Source organism: Plectrocnemia conspersa, unplaced genomic scaffold (genome assembly GCF_051122295.1).
Source record: "Plectrocnemia conspersa isolate PC_06_02 unplaced genomic scaffold, ASM5112229v1 ptg000014l, whole genome shotgun sequence".
In the NCBI taxonomy this organism is placed as follows: Eukaryota; Metazoa; Arthropoda; class Insecta; order Trichoptera; family Polycentropodidae; genus Plectrocnemia; species Plectrocnemia conspersa.
In genome coordinates, this window is record NW_028277178.1 from 27396648 (window position 1) to 27415889 (window position 19242).

A 19242-nucleotide genomic window follows, 5' to 3' on the forward strand; every position below is an offset into this window, starting at 1 on the left:
TGTTCCGGAACCCAAAACTGGAATTCCTCGAGAATAGCTGGATTGTCGACAGCATCTTTTAGTAACTTGAAAAAATGCTTAGCGACATACAACTTTCTGCGAGAGCTCAGCGAATCGTATCCCAACGCTCCTAAAAGAAAGTCGCTGGGATATATGTACGGATAAAAACCAAATGTCCTTTTGTAAAGGTATTTTAAATACCTTTTTTGAATTCTTTCCACTAAAAGAGAATATTTGGCTATTCGGGAATTCCAAATTATAGATCCCGATTCAAGAATGCTACGAACTAAGGTGTCATAGAGGATGCGAATAACTGACGGATCGTCAAAGTGAAAGGCATTCCTCATAACAAAGCCGAGCATCTTGGAAGATTTATCACAGACGTCGTGTATGTGTAGAGAGAACCTCCATTTGCTCTCGAAAGTCATTCCGAGATCTTTAGTGGAAGTTTCTCTAGTCAAAATGTTACCACCGAGATGGTAGAAATAAGCTGATGGCGAACGGGATCGAGAAAATGACACAGTATGGCACTTTCCAACACTAAAGGGCAGACGGTTAATGGAAGCCCATCTCTACAGAGTCTAAATCACTCTGTAGAGAGAAGGAGTCCACAACAGATCGAATGCATTTATATAATTTTAAATCATCTGCGTACAGAAGAAAACTTGAATTTTTAATTGCTGTATTTATGTCATTAATAAATAACACAAAAAGCAGAGGTCCTAGATTGGATCCTTGAGGAACCCCCGAAGGAGTGAAATATTCTTTTGATAAGTTACAAACTGTCCACGATTGCTTAAATAACTCGAGAATAACCGAGTTAAATTATCTGAGCAACCGAGGTTCGACAATTTTTTTAATAATAACCTATGACAAACTTTGTCAAAGGCTTTCTCAAAATCTGTATACACGACGTCTACTTGAGTTGAATTCCCGCATCGAGAGAAGTTGTCACCGTTTTGGTGAACGACAGAAGGTTAGTAACAGTGAAACGGGCAGGACGAAACCCGTGCTGTTGGTCTAACAAAACTTGCCGAAAGTAATTATAGAGATATTTATGAATAATTATTTCAAATAATTTAGCAGGAGCTGACAACACTGCGACTGGTCTATAATTCTTTATATATAATTTGCCACCCTTTTTATGAATAGGGGTGACTTTTGTGCATTTCCATAGATCAGGAAATGATGATGTTTTGAGAATCAGATCATAAATACATTTTAGAGGAGCAGCGAGACTGACTTCACATGTGCCACTAATTCGCAGACTTTCAGTTTGGTTATTATTAATTAATGATACTAACATTATATCTGATTTATTTATCCAGTTGGTACAGTTGATATATTCACCTCGTAACGCATTGGGCTTAACGCCTGTCAAGTTACAGTAGATACCAAAATATCTGCATTAAAAGGTCGATGCATAACGAAAATATTACTAATATCAAAAATACATTACGCAGCTACACAATCGAATAAAATATGTATTGCATAAAAACAAAGAGTCTGGTTCCGCCTAAAATCATCTGTATTATTCAGAAGACCATAGTACTGTCGTACTGAATCACTTTAGATAGGAACTTATATACTCAGAATTTGCGATAAGCGAGAGTTCAAACGAACTCGTACGAATTCTTAAAAGCCCGAGAAAGCAGCCGCTTTATATTTTGTCTATACCCACACAAATTTCCAAGAGATTAATCTGATCTTTAGCATGTCTTGGAGATAATATGATGCAAAGACAGACATAAATATATGTATCATTGTCCAATTTGTACAACTATTGTGATTTAAGAATAATTATTATTGCTTGAACATTTTCCGTAACAGGTATTTTTTTTGCTATATTGATGACACATTTATTATTAAAAAAACATGACAATGGTAATTTAATAATAATACATTGACTTGAGCAATCAAAAGTAACTCAAGGTGAATGTTTTCTCATTAAAATTGATTCTTAAATCTTCGATTGAGCCAGTCATATTTGAATAATTTTTCGCGAATTTTTTGCTCATACACATTGACAATGGCCAGTCACCGTGAATCAAATTATAAGTTTCGGACATTGGCGGTAACTCGTAAATATTTATGATATATTAACTTAGGTGCACGTCACGAGATTCAATCTGGTCTCTCTATGTAAGATCCGATCGTTATGACGCAACGTATTTTAAACCGACAGTTCTTATCTGGCGTCCATTTATTACATTATACAATACTAAGTATGAGGTAATTGTAATCTTGTCAAAAATCTCGACGGAAGATTTGCATCTGAACGTGTCTCAGAATTGCTGTGTTTTTTAAAACGTTAATTTTAAGTTAAACGAAACCAAATAAATAATTGTTCATATTTTTTCAGGTTTGCTTCTTCACCGAGCGTTTATATCTCCTAAAACAAACTTCCGACTTTCATACTTTTCTTCTTAAATACATAAGAAATAATAATATTTAACCGTGAGTCATTTTACTAATTTTAAAATCGTTTATCTAACAAATCCTACAGTCGAAGACGCACGTCTGATACAATAACCTCTCCATTATTCGTCGCCGACAAAGCGTCGCATCCATTAGTATACATTCCCGCACACCTTTACATCAATTAGTTAAAGTTGTTTATTCCACCCATAGAACGCGATATAATATATAGGTCCAAATTCTTCTACGCTCCAATATTATGGTAAATTAATAAATCAGCGTCCATCCCGTCATCTTCATCCGTCACCTCTTCTCTCATTGTGCGCCATATTCGAAGCGGATCTGGAGGTGAAACCGACATACAAATGACCGTGTCTGTGAGACCAAATCATTTGTCACCAGTCAACCTTCAACGTTTTTGGTCCTCTTGGCGGTTTTGCTTGGGAGACATCAATCACCCTTTCAACGGTCCACCGATTCTTCGCCTTTTTGTGGCCTCACGCCAAACGTTAATATTCAATCGGGCGAATGCGTCAATATTGGACACAAAAAATGTGTGTATTCAAAGAGTTGCAATAATAATAATCCGAGGCGACTCGAGGTTTTCTTATTCTTCAATAAGTGTCGAAGCGTAACGACCTCTTTTGGCTAAGTTATTTTTTTATATAGGCAATAATAGCGCATGTGACTTAAAAATAGTAATTGCCTTCACCTAACGCAAACAAATTTTTGACTGAAGATGTATTAGAAAGTAAATTAGGTAAAGCAAAAGTCACAGAAATAAATACACATACATGTAGCGTTTCGTTAAAAAAATTTAAGATTATGACTTAAATGTGTATATTTAGTAATTAATATACAAACTTTTGTCTAAGCAACAATAATTTTAAATACGTCCTCAAATATTTTTTTACAATAATATAGCATATGTAGTTCATTGAGAATGCAGGATTAAATTATTTTTGTAGTATGTCTTATTTTAATGTACTCTATCTGACAATACAGTTGTGGTGACTAGTACTCAATAAATTAATTGTCCATTTAATGTAAGAAAAAACGCGTTAAAAGCGCAATAAACAAAATTCTTTTTGATCAGTGCGTTTTGCATGCGACAATAAACGCATTGTATTGCATTGAAATTACAATGTATTGCATTGAAAAATAAAGCAGGTTGAATGCGAAATTATAAATGCAAGGTTTTAAAATATCTATCTATTAAAACTCTGACGGTTACGTAAATATTATATTACAAAAGCAGACTGATATAAACATATCTTATAGCACCCTCAAATCTTTGTAATTGGCCAAATATTGTTTACTTTCATTCGGAACTCGCTTCCGACGGCACTTCCAGACAGAATTTATTTCTGAAAAAACATCCATGTAACATTGCATTTGAATTCGTAACTACGTTAATCAAGACAAAGACTGAGTAGACAGATTAAGCAGCTACTTTCTTCTTTACGCCAACCCTTTCAAATATGACTACAGAAACTACAGAATTTTACCTAGTTTTAGTAAATGTACAAACTGTACGTGGACTTAATTAGTTACACAATAATAATATTTTTAAATAAATAACTTTTTATTGTATGATAATAAACACATTAAGATTCAGGTCAATGTTACTTCAACTGACTCATAAAATTTACTATCAGAAAATCAGAAAACATTTAAAAATGTATTATGTTCATAAAAATATAATTCACCTTCCTTGTTTAATTGATTATTAAGGAACAAAATTTGTTTTAAATTATGTAAAAAAAATACTATGCACGTTACAGTGAGTGTGAATTACTAGTAAAACTATATTTTCACTGGCGTTTCAGTGAAAACATAGTGGAATACATTTTCAAATATATATGTGTATTTTTAAATTATATGCTGCTCTAAACTGTGATTTGATGAGCATGCTACATTTTAAGAAAAGCGACATAAGTGGTAGTCTTTAACTAGTAGTTGTAAACGCTACTTGTTAAATCTAAATCACCTGTTAAGACCAAATTGTTTCGAACGTAAATTAAATAATTACACTGAAAAATACACATTAATACATCACATCTAAATAAATAATAATAAGTATGTAAATGTATGTTTATATTAATAAATTGCATTTTCACTAGTAAAAATATATATCTACCGGTGAAGATGTATATCTGAAATGACATATTTTAAAAATATTTTTGGAATAGATTCGAGACTGTTTTATTTTTTAAATTTTTCAGGAATAACCCGATAATTTTTGATTTAGAATCAGGGACGTCATTTCAGCTTTTTTTATATTTTTATTTTATTAAGATTCATAGTAATTAAATAACATGCATTTTTCTACGAAATATATATCTACTGGTATAAGTATATTTGCACTTCACTAGTAAAAATATAACTTAACTGAAAAATATACATTCAATGTAACATTTACACATCGCATGTAAATAAATAATGATATGGAAAAGTTGAAATCATATGATTTTCCTAGCATCTGCCAGATAAATTATATTTTCACTGGTAAAAATATATGCATATCTACCGGTGAAAATGTATTTCGATATAATTTCACTGAAATGACATATTTAAAAAATATTTTTGAGAAAGATTCGAGACTGTATTTTTTTTAAATTTTTTAAACGAATACAGTTTAATTAATATTGAACAGAATATCATTAGTCAATTGTTTGTTACATTTAAACTGGCCTAGTTAGTGAAATTATATTTATACTAGTGAAAACATAATATTTTTTAAGGCCCAAACCTAACCTAAACGAATCATTCAAACCCAATATGACCTAATGAAAGTTCTAAAACTAACTATAGTTTTTTTGAGGTAAGGTTATGTGAACTTTTTGAGTAGCATATAATTTTACTAGTTATTAGTAGAAATATATATCTACTGATGAAAATGTATAAAAATATGATTTTAAAATTGGGTTTTAATAGACATTTTAAAGTAGCATATAATTTCACTAGTTAAATTATATTTTTGCTAGTAGAAATATATGTATATCTACCGATACAAATGTAATTATATATCAAATCAAATTATATTTATACTAGTGTAAATATAACATCACTGAAAAATATACATGCACTGTAACATACGTCTGAATATAAATCAAACTTCGAAAGGATGAAATATTTTAAAAAGTTTGATACAATTTCATAAACACAAATAAGTTTCTTTATATAGTTTCATAGCATCAAAAAAGATATACTACTGTTTTTTAATGATTCAAGACAAATACATATATAAAAAAAGTAAAAAATAATAATAGCAATGGGCAGTTATTTTTTAGCTTGTCTGCCTTTGATTTTAATTAGTTTTATTTATTTATTTTATCAGGAATAGGCATTGATATATCTGTATGGTATTATAAATCACCTGTATTGAATATATGTTAAGAAATCAAAAACTCAAGTTGTTATAATATAAACAATTAGATCAATAAAGGATATAAATTAGTAGTAAAAATTCAATAAATATCAAGAGAAAATGTAAAAAAATATATAAAAGTGGCATTAACAAATTTTTTTTTTTTAATTTTGTACGTCAGTGTTATTATATAACAAATCAATTGCTAAAATTATTGAAATAAGTAACTATAATATTTACACATCAAAACTATAGGTTATTATTATTTATAATAATACCTAATTAAATATAAAATGTTATAAACCAAACTGCCCCAAAGTATTGTTGTATTTTATAAAAATAGACCAGCCAGTAGATTATAATGTAAGAAATATTAGTGTTGTATTAAAGCAGTTTTATGTAACTTAGCTATACGATACATCATAGTGGACATATATTTAAATTAAAAATATGCTAAGATATGAAAAAAATTATATTACCTTCTCGAAAAAGCCGCTTCACAATGGACACATCTATATTTTCTGTCTCCAGTGTGCAGTTTAACATGGCGATCTCTGGATCTCTTGTGCTTGAACAGTCGTGAGCAGAATTCGCATCGGAAGGGCATTTGGTCCGAATGAGTCTGTGAAAATACGAAATTAAAAAACATTTATTATTTTTCAAACGTCTCGCCTAACGGCGTTTATCTTCAACACTATCAAGTTTACAGGTGTCGCACAATAAAAACGTGGATGAGGGATACGAGAAGACGTGTCTCCGATGACAGCAGAGACAAAAGGATCTCTTTGTTTGTATATTTGGACTTCTCGGAGACCACAGATTGTATCTTTATTTGGGTAAAATGCAATCATCACCTTCGCCTCTAGAGAGAATTCGACGAAAAAACTTTGCTTGTGGTATTCTTAATTTTATTGATATTTAATTTTTTTATGACAGAGTCGATCGTCCGTTTACAGAATCACTTAGCGATTACACGGTTTCGTTATTTTTTGCCGGTTATAATCTTTAAACAACAGTGTTTAACAAGTTTTTTAATGGGTTATTTTTTCAGTTAGCTATTCCAGTCGATCAAACACTCATCTTTCAACAGATTAACGACGCCGTCGAAAGTTGGATTGCGCCAAAGAGATTCCTCCGATAAAAGCCTGCCGCTATATTACGAGACAATGATTAATTACTTGTCAATAAGTCGAAACGCTTTTAATCACGCGCGCACGGCTTTTGCCTTATCACAAAGAGAGCATCTCGCGGTAGTCTCTCATTGTTTATCGCGAACACCTAGTCTTGAAATCTGACCGGTCCGGTGGCTGACCGTTTATCGACAGCCAAGATCATGGACCCAATCCGTCCAATTTGCCCTCGATACTATCGAAATATCTAAGACTGGGCGACACTCGTGGGATGATGGCACCGGAAAAAATAATCCCAGATCAGATAAAGGAGAGTTTATCTGTCACGGTTTTCGCGGTGACTCGAGACTTGACGAGATTGACGCGAGTTACCGTGGAGCTGGTGTAATAAACACTTGCTTTTCAAGTCTTCTGCACACGTCTCCCGGTTTAATCTCTACATCATTGTGCACACCTTGGGTAAGATGCCGCTGATCATTGAGTAAGATCTGAATGGAGGGATGCGAAACCCCTGTCGCGATCTGAAATTCTACAAAAACTTTTGAGGTTTAATATAAGTAAAACTTGTATTATAATATACCACAGTTTTATTTGTAATTCTTAGGAGCTGATACATAAATAAAAATAATTTTATATACAAGTCTAGCAGTATATACCGAAAATTAAGAATCTGAGATATTATTAAAATTATGTTTGTAATACATTTCCATAATTTTTGTTTTTCCTTAAACATTTTTTCGTGCAAAATTATCTAATAAATGCCCAAGTACTACATTTTTAAGGCTAATGGAATGTACAGGTGTAAGAGTCACAATTAGGAATTCTAATTTGAATATATACCAAATTATTTTCCCATTTTTAAACTATTTGTCGCTTATTTATTTAAGCGCTAGTGATTAAAAGTATAAAGAGATAGGGCAGGTAAAAATATTACTTTTAAAAATCTATTTCTAAAATATATAATATTTCAACAATCAATATTATTAATATATATATATATATATATATATATATATATATATATATATATATATATATATATATATATATATATATATATATATATATATATATATATATATATATATATATATATATATAAAATAATTTATAAAATCATAAGTTAAAAGTTCACCATTGAAAGAAAATAATATTACTGTGTACTAATATATGAAAAAATACACCTAAATATATATTATAAATTTATTATATATAAATATAATACCAACCAAGAGTTCAGACTATTTTTTTAATAATTGTAGAGAAGTGTATAATCGTACAAGAAATTGTATATACATAAATATGTGGATACATTTTAAAAAGGACAGATATTTGGGATATAGAATAAAACAAAAAAGTCTACGAAAAATTTAAATCAAACTTTGTAATTATTAAAAGTTCACAACAATTAATGATTTATTTTTATAAAATATGTATTTTTTATTATATATAAATATAAACATGTATTTAATGTTTAAAGTAAATTTTTAAATTATGTATATCTTTACAAATATAGTAAAATATTTTATCATTTACTATTTGATATCTAAATAATTGAAAATTATAGATTTTTGGTAATTCTAGTCAAAATATTGTTCACTAACCTCAATTTTAACATATCAACTTTTCTTACGTTTTTGAAAAGAATAGCTTTACCCAACTTATTTTAATTATATTATTGATTTAAATTTCATATTAAAAATGTATATATATATGCATATGTACTTATTAAAAAATTAATTTAAAAAAAATCTGTAAGAAGTGAAAGAATATTTAAGAATATATCAAGATAATTGACATAAACTTAATTTTGAGATATTACTTTATTTGCAATTTAATTGATATTTTTATTGGTAATAGCAAAAATAAAATAATGCTTTCCATAATTATTAAAATGTTTAAAAATAGATATGTTAATTAATTGTTGTTAACTAAACACAAATCATAAATATCTTTTGTCCAATGGTAGGTCTTTAAATTATTATAAGACAGTCTTAAAAGTAGATAAATATATTTTTATAAATTAAGGACTTAAAAATATTTATTCGGTACAACAATATTTATAAAAATAAAATAATTTACACAAACTTATGAGAAAAACAATATTATTAGACGTAGGTAAAAATATTTTTTGAAATAAAGGACTCGTATAAAAACATCTTAAATATTCTTATCAAATTTATTCGGTTAAATAATATTTATAAAATAACTCATGAGAAAGAACAACATTTTTCACATACTAAATTAGTTTTTAATAACAAAAAACACACGTGTACTGAAGTCATATATTTTCCAATATAATTAGCTCAAAATGTGAGTGCAATTAACAGGTTTTTAAAAAGACGAAAAACTACATATTATTAGTAGGTAAAAATATTTTAATTAATAAATGGCTCGTATGACAATATCTTAAATATTTTAATCATATATATTAGGTTTAATAATATTTATAAAAAAATGGTAAAATCAGCAAAAATTTATTTTTTCTGAGCCAATTTTTTTTTTTTTTTAAATAAAAACACATGTAAACTTAAAGTCAAATAAAAAAAACATAATAACTAAAAAGCTTAGAAAAAAAGTGCAGCAAATTTTTGGATGTAAAATTTAAATTTAAAAAACTATTAGTGTTAGAGGTAGGTGAAGATATTTTTATAAGTTAACTTAACATATTCGGTTTAATAATATTTATATAACAAAATTGTTTTACACAAACTCACGAGAAAGAAAAGCATTTTTTTTACCTTAAATTGTTTTTTCATAAGTAAAAAAAACACATTTTTGCTGATATATTTGGCTAAAAAGAAAAATGCAGACTAGTTCTTAATATAAGTAGATTAATATATTTCTTATAAATAAAAGACTCGTATGACAATATCTTGAAAATTTTAATTAGGTTAAATAATAATTGTAATTCATGAGAAAGAAGAACATTATTTTTCTCACTTGAAAACACGCGTACACTTGAAGTTAAATGAAAAAATATAATAACTAAATAGCTTAATTTTTTGCCGACATTTTTGCGGATATGTTTGACTCAAAATAAAAATGCAGGGTTTTGGCTGATGAGATTTAAATTTAAAACACTACATAATATAAAAAGTTGATAAATATATTTTTATAAATTAAAGACTCGTATGACAATAGCTCAAATATTTTAAACACGTTATTCGGCTTAATAATAATTATAGAAAAAAATTGTCCTTCACAAACTCATGAGAAATAACATAATTTTTTCTCATCCAAAATTATTTTTTAATAATGAAAAGTTCGTGCACTTTAATTAAAATAAAAAAAAAACATAATAACAATGATATATAGTTTAATAGGTTTTTACCAATTTGGAGTTAACATGTTTTTCGCTTGTTAGATTTAAATTTAAAAGACTACATTTTATTAGAAGTAGGTGAACATATTTTTTTAATAAATAGCCTATATGACAGTTTTCTAAATTTATGATTATATGGGAATATTAAGGACAAACTCAACAAATCATTTTTTTATTGAATGATATTCCTTGAAAATTGAAGAGTAACATAGTTAAAATTTGATTCCGGAATAAAATTATTAATATAAATATTAAAAAAAATAATGAATACTATTTATTAAAGCTATTTATTTTTAAAGAAAATTTATTATTTTGTATATTTTATCACTTCTCCGTATTTTTGTTAATATATATTTATTTTAAAGCCCGCAAAAGTCACTATTATATGTACATTTTAAAGGACATCGATCTCTATAAAAGGAATACCACGAAAGGACCGCTGTGACAATTTCAGAACGCCCACCGCCTTCAGCGCCACATTAAACCCTATTCACACGGTCACGCCACCGATTCACACTCCACCGCTAATGTCTAAATTAAAATTGCATTAGTCGCCTAATGCGCAATTCGCTCGCATTATTATTTGCATGACGAGAACATGGCGAAAAAAAAATAAAATAAAAAGCGAATCGTTACGTTCTTTCACGGGTATTCACCGCTAATTCGCAATCTGTCTTTGCTCGGTCACACATTTGCGCCATTGTCACACTCTGGAGTCCGTCGCACACAATGGTCGCCGCTTTGCATGTGTGGATATACGGAGACGAAGACGAAAGACCGAGATCGAGAGGACCCATTGTGAAACGTCAGCACAATGAACGGCCCGAGGACGCTTCCAAAAGAACGCCGAAGTCGGACTTTGCATGATAAACAATTAAGTGTATTTGAGAAGAAAAGCGCGTCGATACAAATTCGCCGTTGTGGGGTCTCTTCTCAGAGTGGCGGAAAATGACGATTTTCACGCGAGTTGTGCTCTGAAAGCGATTGTTGCGTTGTTTTTGAGAGAATGCAAATTCGACGCGGTCATTTTAGTGCATAAATCATTTTACGTTTGAGAAATTGCTAGACATTGTTTTAGGATGCCTATTAATGTGTGAAATTAAATCGATCTTTTGTCGGAAGTCGTGTTGTAATCGTTTGATGGGAACGACCATCTAAAATGGCGAAAACATTAACGCTTATTAATATATGTATAGATTTTTTGTAAAAAACAATTTGAATTGTTGTATTATGTTAAAATGAATTTGCACTGATTTAGTTGAGTTTTCTTAAATTAATTGTATCGGTGAAGAAGTGGAGGATGATTAAACCAATGAATGAATTAAGAGACAATGTATAATAATTGTGTAACTTCTAATAATTTTGTTAAATTATAATGTTAAAATAATATAAATAATTTAAACTAAAAATAGACCGAGGTAAGGAAAAAAGTTTATCTTTAAAATATTTAAAGGTGTATTTTTGTTTTCATTAAAAAACGACATACATTTCGGGATTAACAAATATATTTACTTATTTGAAACTTTCTATATTATAAGTTTATTTTGGTTATGTTAATTATCTCTTACAACTATCCTTCAGGTAGTGAAAATTAGTTATCATTACACAATAAATTGAGGTTACAGTTATTTTACATTTGCTAATCTCCGGTCGTTAAATATTTATTAGAAAGTTTATGGTATTAATCAGTATTTTATTATACGTATAAATATTTTGTTATATATAATTTTATTTAAGGAATATTTTGTAATATATATCTATCTATTGATATCAAAGTTTTAATATCGATCTTTTAGTCAATGTTGTTATAACTATAACCGTTTAAAAATAAGTATATTTTTGCGTGCAGTATTAAAAGTTGCATTTTACTACAGAATTTATATATGCTTTTTCCGTTATTTTAAATCACGCCTAATTGATTTTTTTATGCATAAAAAAATTATATAATTTAAATATTAGTTTAGGGCTTAAAAATGTATATGTTTCAATCATTAGTTTTATCCTTGTATTGTTTTAATAACTTCTCAAAAATATGTTCTACTAACTTTTATAAATTTACTCTTGATTTTACTTAATTTTCAATAACCGAATTTTTATGATTTTAACATTGTTATTAGTTGTTTTTTTAGTACGTAGTATATATTTTTAATAACAGTCAATTTATAATTTATTTAAATCATTAATAGCAATAAAAAATAATATAACATAAATTAATGCATTGAATCCTTGAAGAAATGATTAATAATATCGAATATAATCGCAGCGAAATAATAAATACGGAATAAATAACTTTATATATTATTTTATGAAATATATACGATTTATTATTTTATATAAATAACATCAGATAGTTATAATAAATACAACTTCAAATAATTGTATATATTAATAGTTATATTTGTACTGGAAAATAAATTTAATATTTTTTTATTGTAAAAAAAATCTCATTGTTTTATTTTAATTATTCCATTAATTATAATTGGAATTAAAGATAAAACATTGAAAACATGAAGATTTTAAGCCTTGAAACGTTGATTGTTATGCATATGGTAGTATCGATCTATGGGATTAGATAGTTAAACCATTTTTTATGAAAGTCGTATAAGTCTAATTTTGCAAATAAAATAGTTAATGGTAGTTTTAGTCAGATAATAATAATTATAATCACACAGTTTCACAATATCATTATAAATTAATTAAAGAAGTTGAATTATAAAATGTAATCGCAGGAATGTTTTTATTGTAAGTGAAATAAGTCCATTCGTAATACAGGCGGCCCTCGACTTTCGCACAATTCGCTATTTCGCACATTAAAAAAAAACAATTTTCTCAAATTTAATTTTTTTTTAAAAAACGTTCTGATAGCGGTTTTCGTTCTGATAGATCTTTTGCTTCAAACGCACGTTCGTATGATACAAACAGGTCTACGATATGTTCAATTTTGCAAAATAAAAGTATAATTAAAGAATACGTTCAAAATTGTGGAAAATAAAGATATATTTCCACAATCTTTAATGATATGTCTCCAAAAAAACACAGCAAAAAAAAAAACATTGATGAAATGGAAAATCTTTGTCATCGTAGATCGATGACCAACATCAAAAAGATGTCTCTCCGAGTATTTCAATTATTTAAGCAAACGCTCTTAGTTTGCACAAAGATTGGAAGGATAGATTAAAAAAATATTTTAACACCGTTTTTCAAGTCAGTAACGGTTGGTTTAACAATTTTAAAATGAGGTATTCTTTTCATATTATTAAATTTACTGGAGAATCGGCTGATGCGGATAAAGATGCTACAAAAGAATTTATTTCCTAATTATCCAAAATTATTGAAGATATAGAATATTCCTCTAGCCAAATTTTTAAATATTATGGAAGATTGTGATACCAATGGAGAACGCATATCTTAAGTGCGTGGGGTGATCAATAAAAACATAGCATGTTATAAAATACTATATGAAAAAAAGAAAAAGAATAGTGGAAAACAGTTAGCTCTTGATAACTTTTCAAAGGAAACACCCGCAAACCCCACTTAAACGTGTCTCTTAAATGCCTCTTAAACATCTTATATTTACTTGATTAATAAATATTTTAAAATACACACAATTTAATTTTTTTTTACTTTCCTCGACTTTCGTACATTCAACATTCGCACACATTTTCAGGAACCAAATATGTGCGAAAGTCGAGGGCCGTCTGTAATCATTATTGATCAGTTTACTGCCTTAACAATAATTACTGTGTTGGGGAAAAATAAGATTAAAATATTAATAAGTTTGTTAATATCAGTTATTTACTTTACATACTTGTTTATTTATAAATTCATTATAATAAATATAACTGAAATTATTTTTCAATAAACTTGATTATGTCTTTATTTTAATTATTATTTTTTGCTTCAAAAATACATTTTAGAAAAGAAAACTTCAAATAAAATACATTTTTTATAATTTGTTAATATTAAAAGTGTTATACGTTTATTTAAAACTATGCTTATTTTCTACAAAATTTAAAAACTTATTAATACATAATAAAATTTAATAAGTATATAGTTTTAAAAACATTACCCGAATTAATATTTTTGGGTTAATTCAAACGCAAACACTTAAATATTTAAATTTAGGAATAAATTAACTTATACCACTTTCAAAAACAACGATATTTTTACTGCATTTTTTAATACATATAGTAAAACATCTATCTGTATCGATAAAAAAAATATCATATTTTTGCAAAATTTTTTTTTTAAACTAAAATTAATAAAAAAAAATATACATTGTTTCTTAATTCATTCAATAGTTTAATCATACTACATTTCTTAAACACTTTTACTGATACAATAAATTTAAGTATTGTCTTTAAAAACCCAACTAAATCAGTGAAAATACATTTAACAAAATACTACAATTCGAATTGTTTTTCACAAAAAAGTAGAAATTTTGAAATAGTGGTTACCATTTTTATAATTAAATAATTTTGCCATTTTTTATTAATAATATATATAACATAAGTTTTGTATATAAATTAATTTTATATGAATTAAGTCACATGTTTATATTAATGATGTAATGAATCAGAAATGTCACACGAGTATTTTTTATTTTTATATTTTCTCGGTTCACAAAAAAAATATTTTTTTTTAAACCTTAAGAAGAACAGTGCCACATAAAATAAAACTTTAACGGATAAATACTGTAGAAGGTCTCGTGCTATAAAACTCCTTAAACGCGAGAATTTTTACCCATTCCGGTAAATTGCTCATCTTCCATCCGTCTTCGGCGAGAGGTGTGCGATATTCGCGATTGCACCTTCGATCCTTCATCTGCAAAACCGGCCTTCTTCCTCTCGCAAAGATAAGAAGAAGCTGCCAAGACGAGCAAAGGAAGTCCCTAGTGCGTGTTCACATGCGACCTGTTTCTCCAACCGTCGTGGGATGCAAAAAATTGCACCGGATTCCGAACGGGATAAGGAGCCGGCCTTCGTTCAAAGCAAGCTTCTGATCTCCGATATCCTCTTCAGATGGATATCCATCTTCATACAATAATGCGTTGAATAGTAGAAAACGGCGCTAACCTCGTAATTGACAGACGCGCTCCGTCTATCAACATATCATTTTCTTATTTAATACAATGACGATTACTTAATTGAGCTGTTGCCTGAGTTTATCCAACGCTTGGGTGGTGTTAGAAATAATATCATCAAATAAAATCTTAGTATTTAACACAAAGCGCTGTCTTAATGGTGAGTTGTCATGTGACACTATACAGTGATGAAAATGTGATTATGGTCAGATAAAATCTTGACACAAAAGTGATTAAGTGAGTGTGAAATGAGATTAGTTAATCGTAAATCAACGCTATTATATAAAGGTAGCTATTCGAATTGCTTTTGGAAAGGTTTGATTAGTTTGTATAATTTGTTATTGGTTTGTAATATAACCCCTGTGGCGTATTTTTAATATATTTATACAAGGGCTTCTATGAAATTATTAAATATATTTTGAGTACAACTGCAAATATAATACATAATAATTCGCATGATTTCATTTTACGATCGTTGCGTTTACGACGTCGTAAACGAAGTTAAGATGTTTGAAGATCTGCGCGGATGACCACTCATCGGGCAGATTCACAAACATTTTTATAGTAACTGTAAATCATCAGATAAGGTATCAAGAAGCCTTGTGAGGAATATGGAAATTATTCGGATTCATATCATTGTATTATTGCATATATTATTTAAGAAAATGGGTAAAAATGAGAATGGAACATTTATTAAAATATATATTGATGTTTTCATAACTTTCTCAAAAACGAATTTCTCCATTAAATAGTATAATACAAAATGTGCGGTATTTGAAATAGAGTCACAAACTCAGCATTGTATTGATTCGGGTGACATAGCCGCAATAATTGATCTTAAAAAGGCATTCAACACAGTTAACCACTTGATACTTTTTTACTCAATAAAAATCAATTAGTGAGGTTCAACTGTAACTTAAATTGATAAAAGCTTTCTCTTTGACCGTCAACTGTAGAGATTTAACCGATCATGATTGATATAGCAGAGCTCTTATCATGTAATACCAGTAATATATGAAAATGTTTATGCGTGAAGAAGACAGTACTCTAAAATCTACTTGGATAGATTCCATATGGTTAAGTTCTCATTGAAATAATGCATTATAAAAAAAACTATTAATATAGTATTGTGAGAAGCGATTTGAAAGGCATACCATATTATTTGGTAGCCCTTATGTTGCCGTTAACTTTGATTTCCCACACCTCTATGACCCTGTACATTTAGATGCGTGTGTGATTAACTACGGATATTCCTTAACGTCGATTTTATCATCCGTGTATGGATGGTCCAGCGGCCGCGGATTTCCTTTCGGAGTAGATTTAAGAGCTCCCGACCGGCAGATTATGGATGCGGATAAGATGATCGAAACGGTCGTTAGTCGAGTCAGTGGTCATGTCAGCGGGTGACCAAACCCGTTTTGGCGAGTGACAGGAGCGACCCGAAACCAGCTGATGGGTGTTCCCAGAACTGCCACGCGCTTATGCCATTACCATTAATCAGTACAAGTCAGAATGTAACTCAAGATTATTATTATACTAAATACCATAATATGTTTTTATTATTATTGTGTTATCACTAGTTTTCGTAGCAGACTTTGCCTGCAATATGCTTTAACGCTTCATCACTAGAGCCGCTGAGAGCAAACCCTGACACTGGGAAAACAATGCTTCCGGGCCTCATGACAAAAATAGCATTTTATATAATTTCTTCAATAAATAAAAACTGGCACAAGTTAACCCTTTCTATGCTACAAATAAATATAAAAATTACCCACCGTTGCAACATATTTTAATTAGGCATTAAAATTATTTAAAATATCTGATAATTAGTCGTGTTTTTGTGCTGCTCAGTGTTGCTATATATTGAATTTTTAGACCAGGTCAATATCAATAAAATTATTCCATCGCAGTGAAAACGCTCGATTATCAAACATTTACATTAAAGCTTTTTATAAAAATATTACGAGTAAAAAGAACATCTAAACCAAATTTTGACCAATATAAGAGCGCAAAAAACAATTATCTCTTCTCAGAAGTCAAAAATCCACGTCAAAAGCAATAAAATCGTGCCGTCGCCGTCGCAGTGGGAACGCTCGTTACCGAGCGTTCCCACTGCGCCGGCACCGACACGATTTTATTGCTTTTGACGTGAATTTTTGCCTTCTGAGAAGTGATAATTGCTTTTGCGCTCTCCTATTGACCAAAATTCGGTTTGAATATACTTTAATCAGCCTTTTTATATAAGAAGTCCATAGTAATATCGGTAAGGATAGCTATTATATTTTTAAAACTAGTGTACTATCGAAATGCAGACCAATTATTGAGCAATATGTGAGATGATATGTCTATCTGTATTTATACTTCCGCTTATTTTCCCTTGAGATATGAGTTGGCTTAGTTTTTTTAAAATTATAATTAGTTTTAGATGTTTTAACCTTTCATTAGGTTAGGTTTGGGTTTGAACGGCAAATGGACGTTTTGCAACTATCAAATTGAGATTCATAGATATTTTAGAGCAGCATATCAGTTAAATTATACACAATCATTTATAAAAAATATGGGTTAATTTGTAAATTAGTAAAAAAATGTATTTTATCAAACAGTAAAAGTTTGAAGCAATGAATGACGCATTTTTGCGTTGCCCGGCGCTATCAAGGTAATATTTTATTTTTTAATAAACCTTCCGTTGTAACCTGACAGGCAAATCTGCACCAACTGAATAAGTCGTTTAGTCATAATGAATACCTACAAATAAGTATTAACCATCAGACTGAAAGTCTGGGAATCAGTGACATCCATATTATTAATTATAAATTATTTTCTGCTTTACAATTTATAATCAATATATGTCACTGCATATGGGGCCGGTTTTTTTTAATAATAGCGCATTTTTTTAAATAAAAATTTGAGTGTCGCTGCCGGGGCTCAAACCCGCAACCTTATAGTTACTAGTCTGAGACGTTACCGACTACGCTATTCCGTCCTTATGTTCTTTTAATAAATATATTTAAACATTTAGCTCTGTTTTTTTTATAAAATAATTATCTTAGTGAAAATTTCAGAGATAAAATAATAACATAAATTTATTTACTAAAATTTAATAAAACACATAATAACAATTTTTAAGGTTATGTCATGCTACATCTAATGTCTTTAATATCGAAAAAATTGTTCAAATGTTGAAAATATTACAAATAGATTTAGCTGTAGTTTTGGAATTAACTATAATTTTTTTTATCAAAAATTAAAATAGCATGTTTATGTATTACTATAATATTTAATTTATCATTCCTGCTTTAAAAATGCGTAATTTTAGTATAGGTTAGTTCGTTAATATGTTTTTTAGTCATGAGTCTGATATAGATATAGGTAAAATATATCGGTCAGACTATGCACTTGTAAAGAGCTACATGCCATTTTAAGGGGTGCCCCATTATATTTAATTTATAACCTAATATTGGAAACGTTAGAAACGATTTTAAAATTCACAAAAAATATAATGCTGCATTGACTGTTATTTCTGAATCCAGTATGGTTCTATTAACAAGTACCAATGGTACAATTATTACAATTATTAGGTTAATTTGAAAGTAATAGTGTTTTTTCATAATCAATATTTACCTACCCCATATGGCGTAAACAAATATATATGATTTGAAGTGTAGATATAAAATTAATGGTATTGAAGTAACATGTAGACTTAGCGTACATCACAGGAAGAGAAAGGATAATATGTAAAAATATCTAAAATATTCTCTTAAGATAACTTATAACTCACTATGTGGAATACATTTTAACAATATAATAACATAGATAAACACAAATTTAAAACATATTTTTATTATTACTATTTATAAAAATTAAATCAATAATTATAACAAATGCATATATTTATTAAATGCTCATACAATCAACC

At 28.7% G+C, this 19242-nt stretch overlaps 1 protein-coding gene across 1 annotated transcript in view; it reads right to left on the minus strand.

Moving 5' to 3' along the window:
- Positions 1–19242, minus strand: part of L (zinc finger protein Lobe) — a 39979-nt gene that overhangs the window by 6493 nt on the left and 14244 nt on the right. Inside the window, exon 3 of the mRNA XM_088203801.1 lies at positions 6268–6410. Within this exon, the coding sequence (XP_088059927.1) occupies positions 6268–6410 (143 nt within the window). The remainder of the gene's footprint in view (positions 1–6267; positions 6411–19242) is intronic.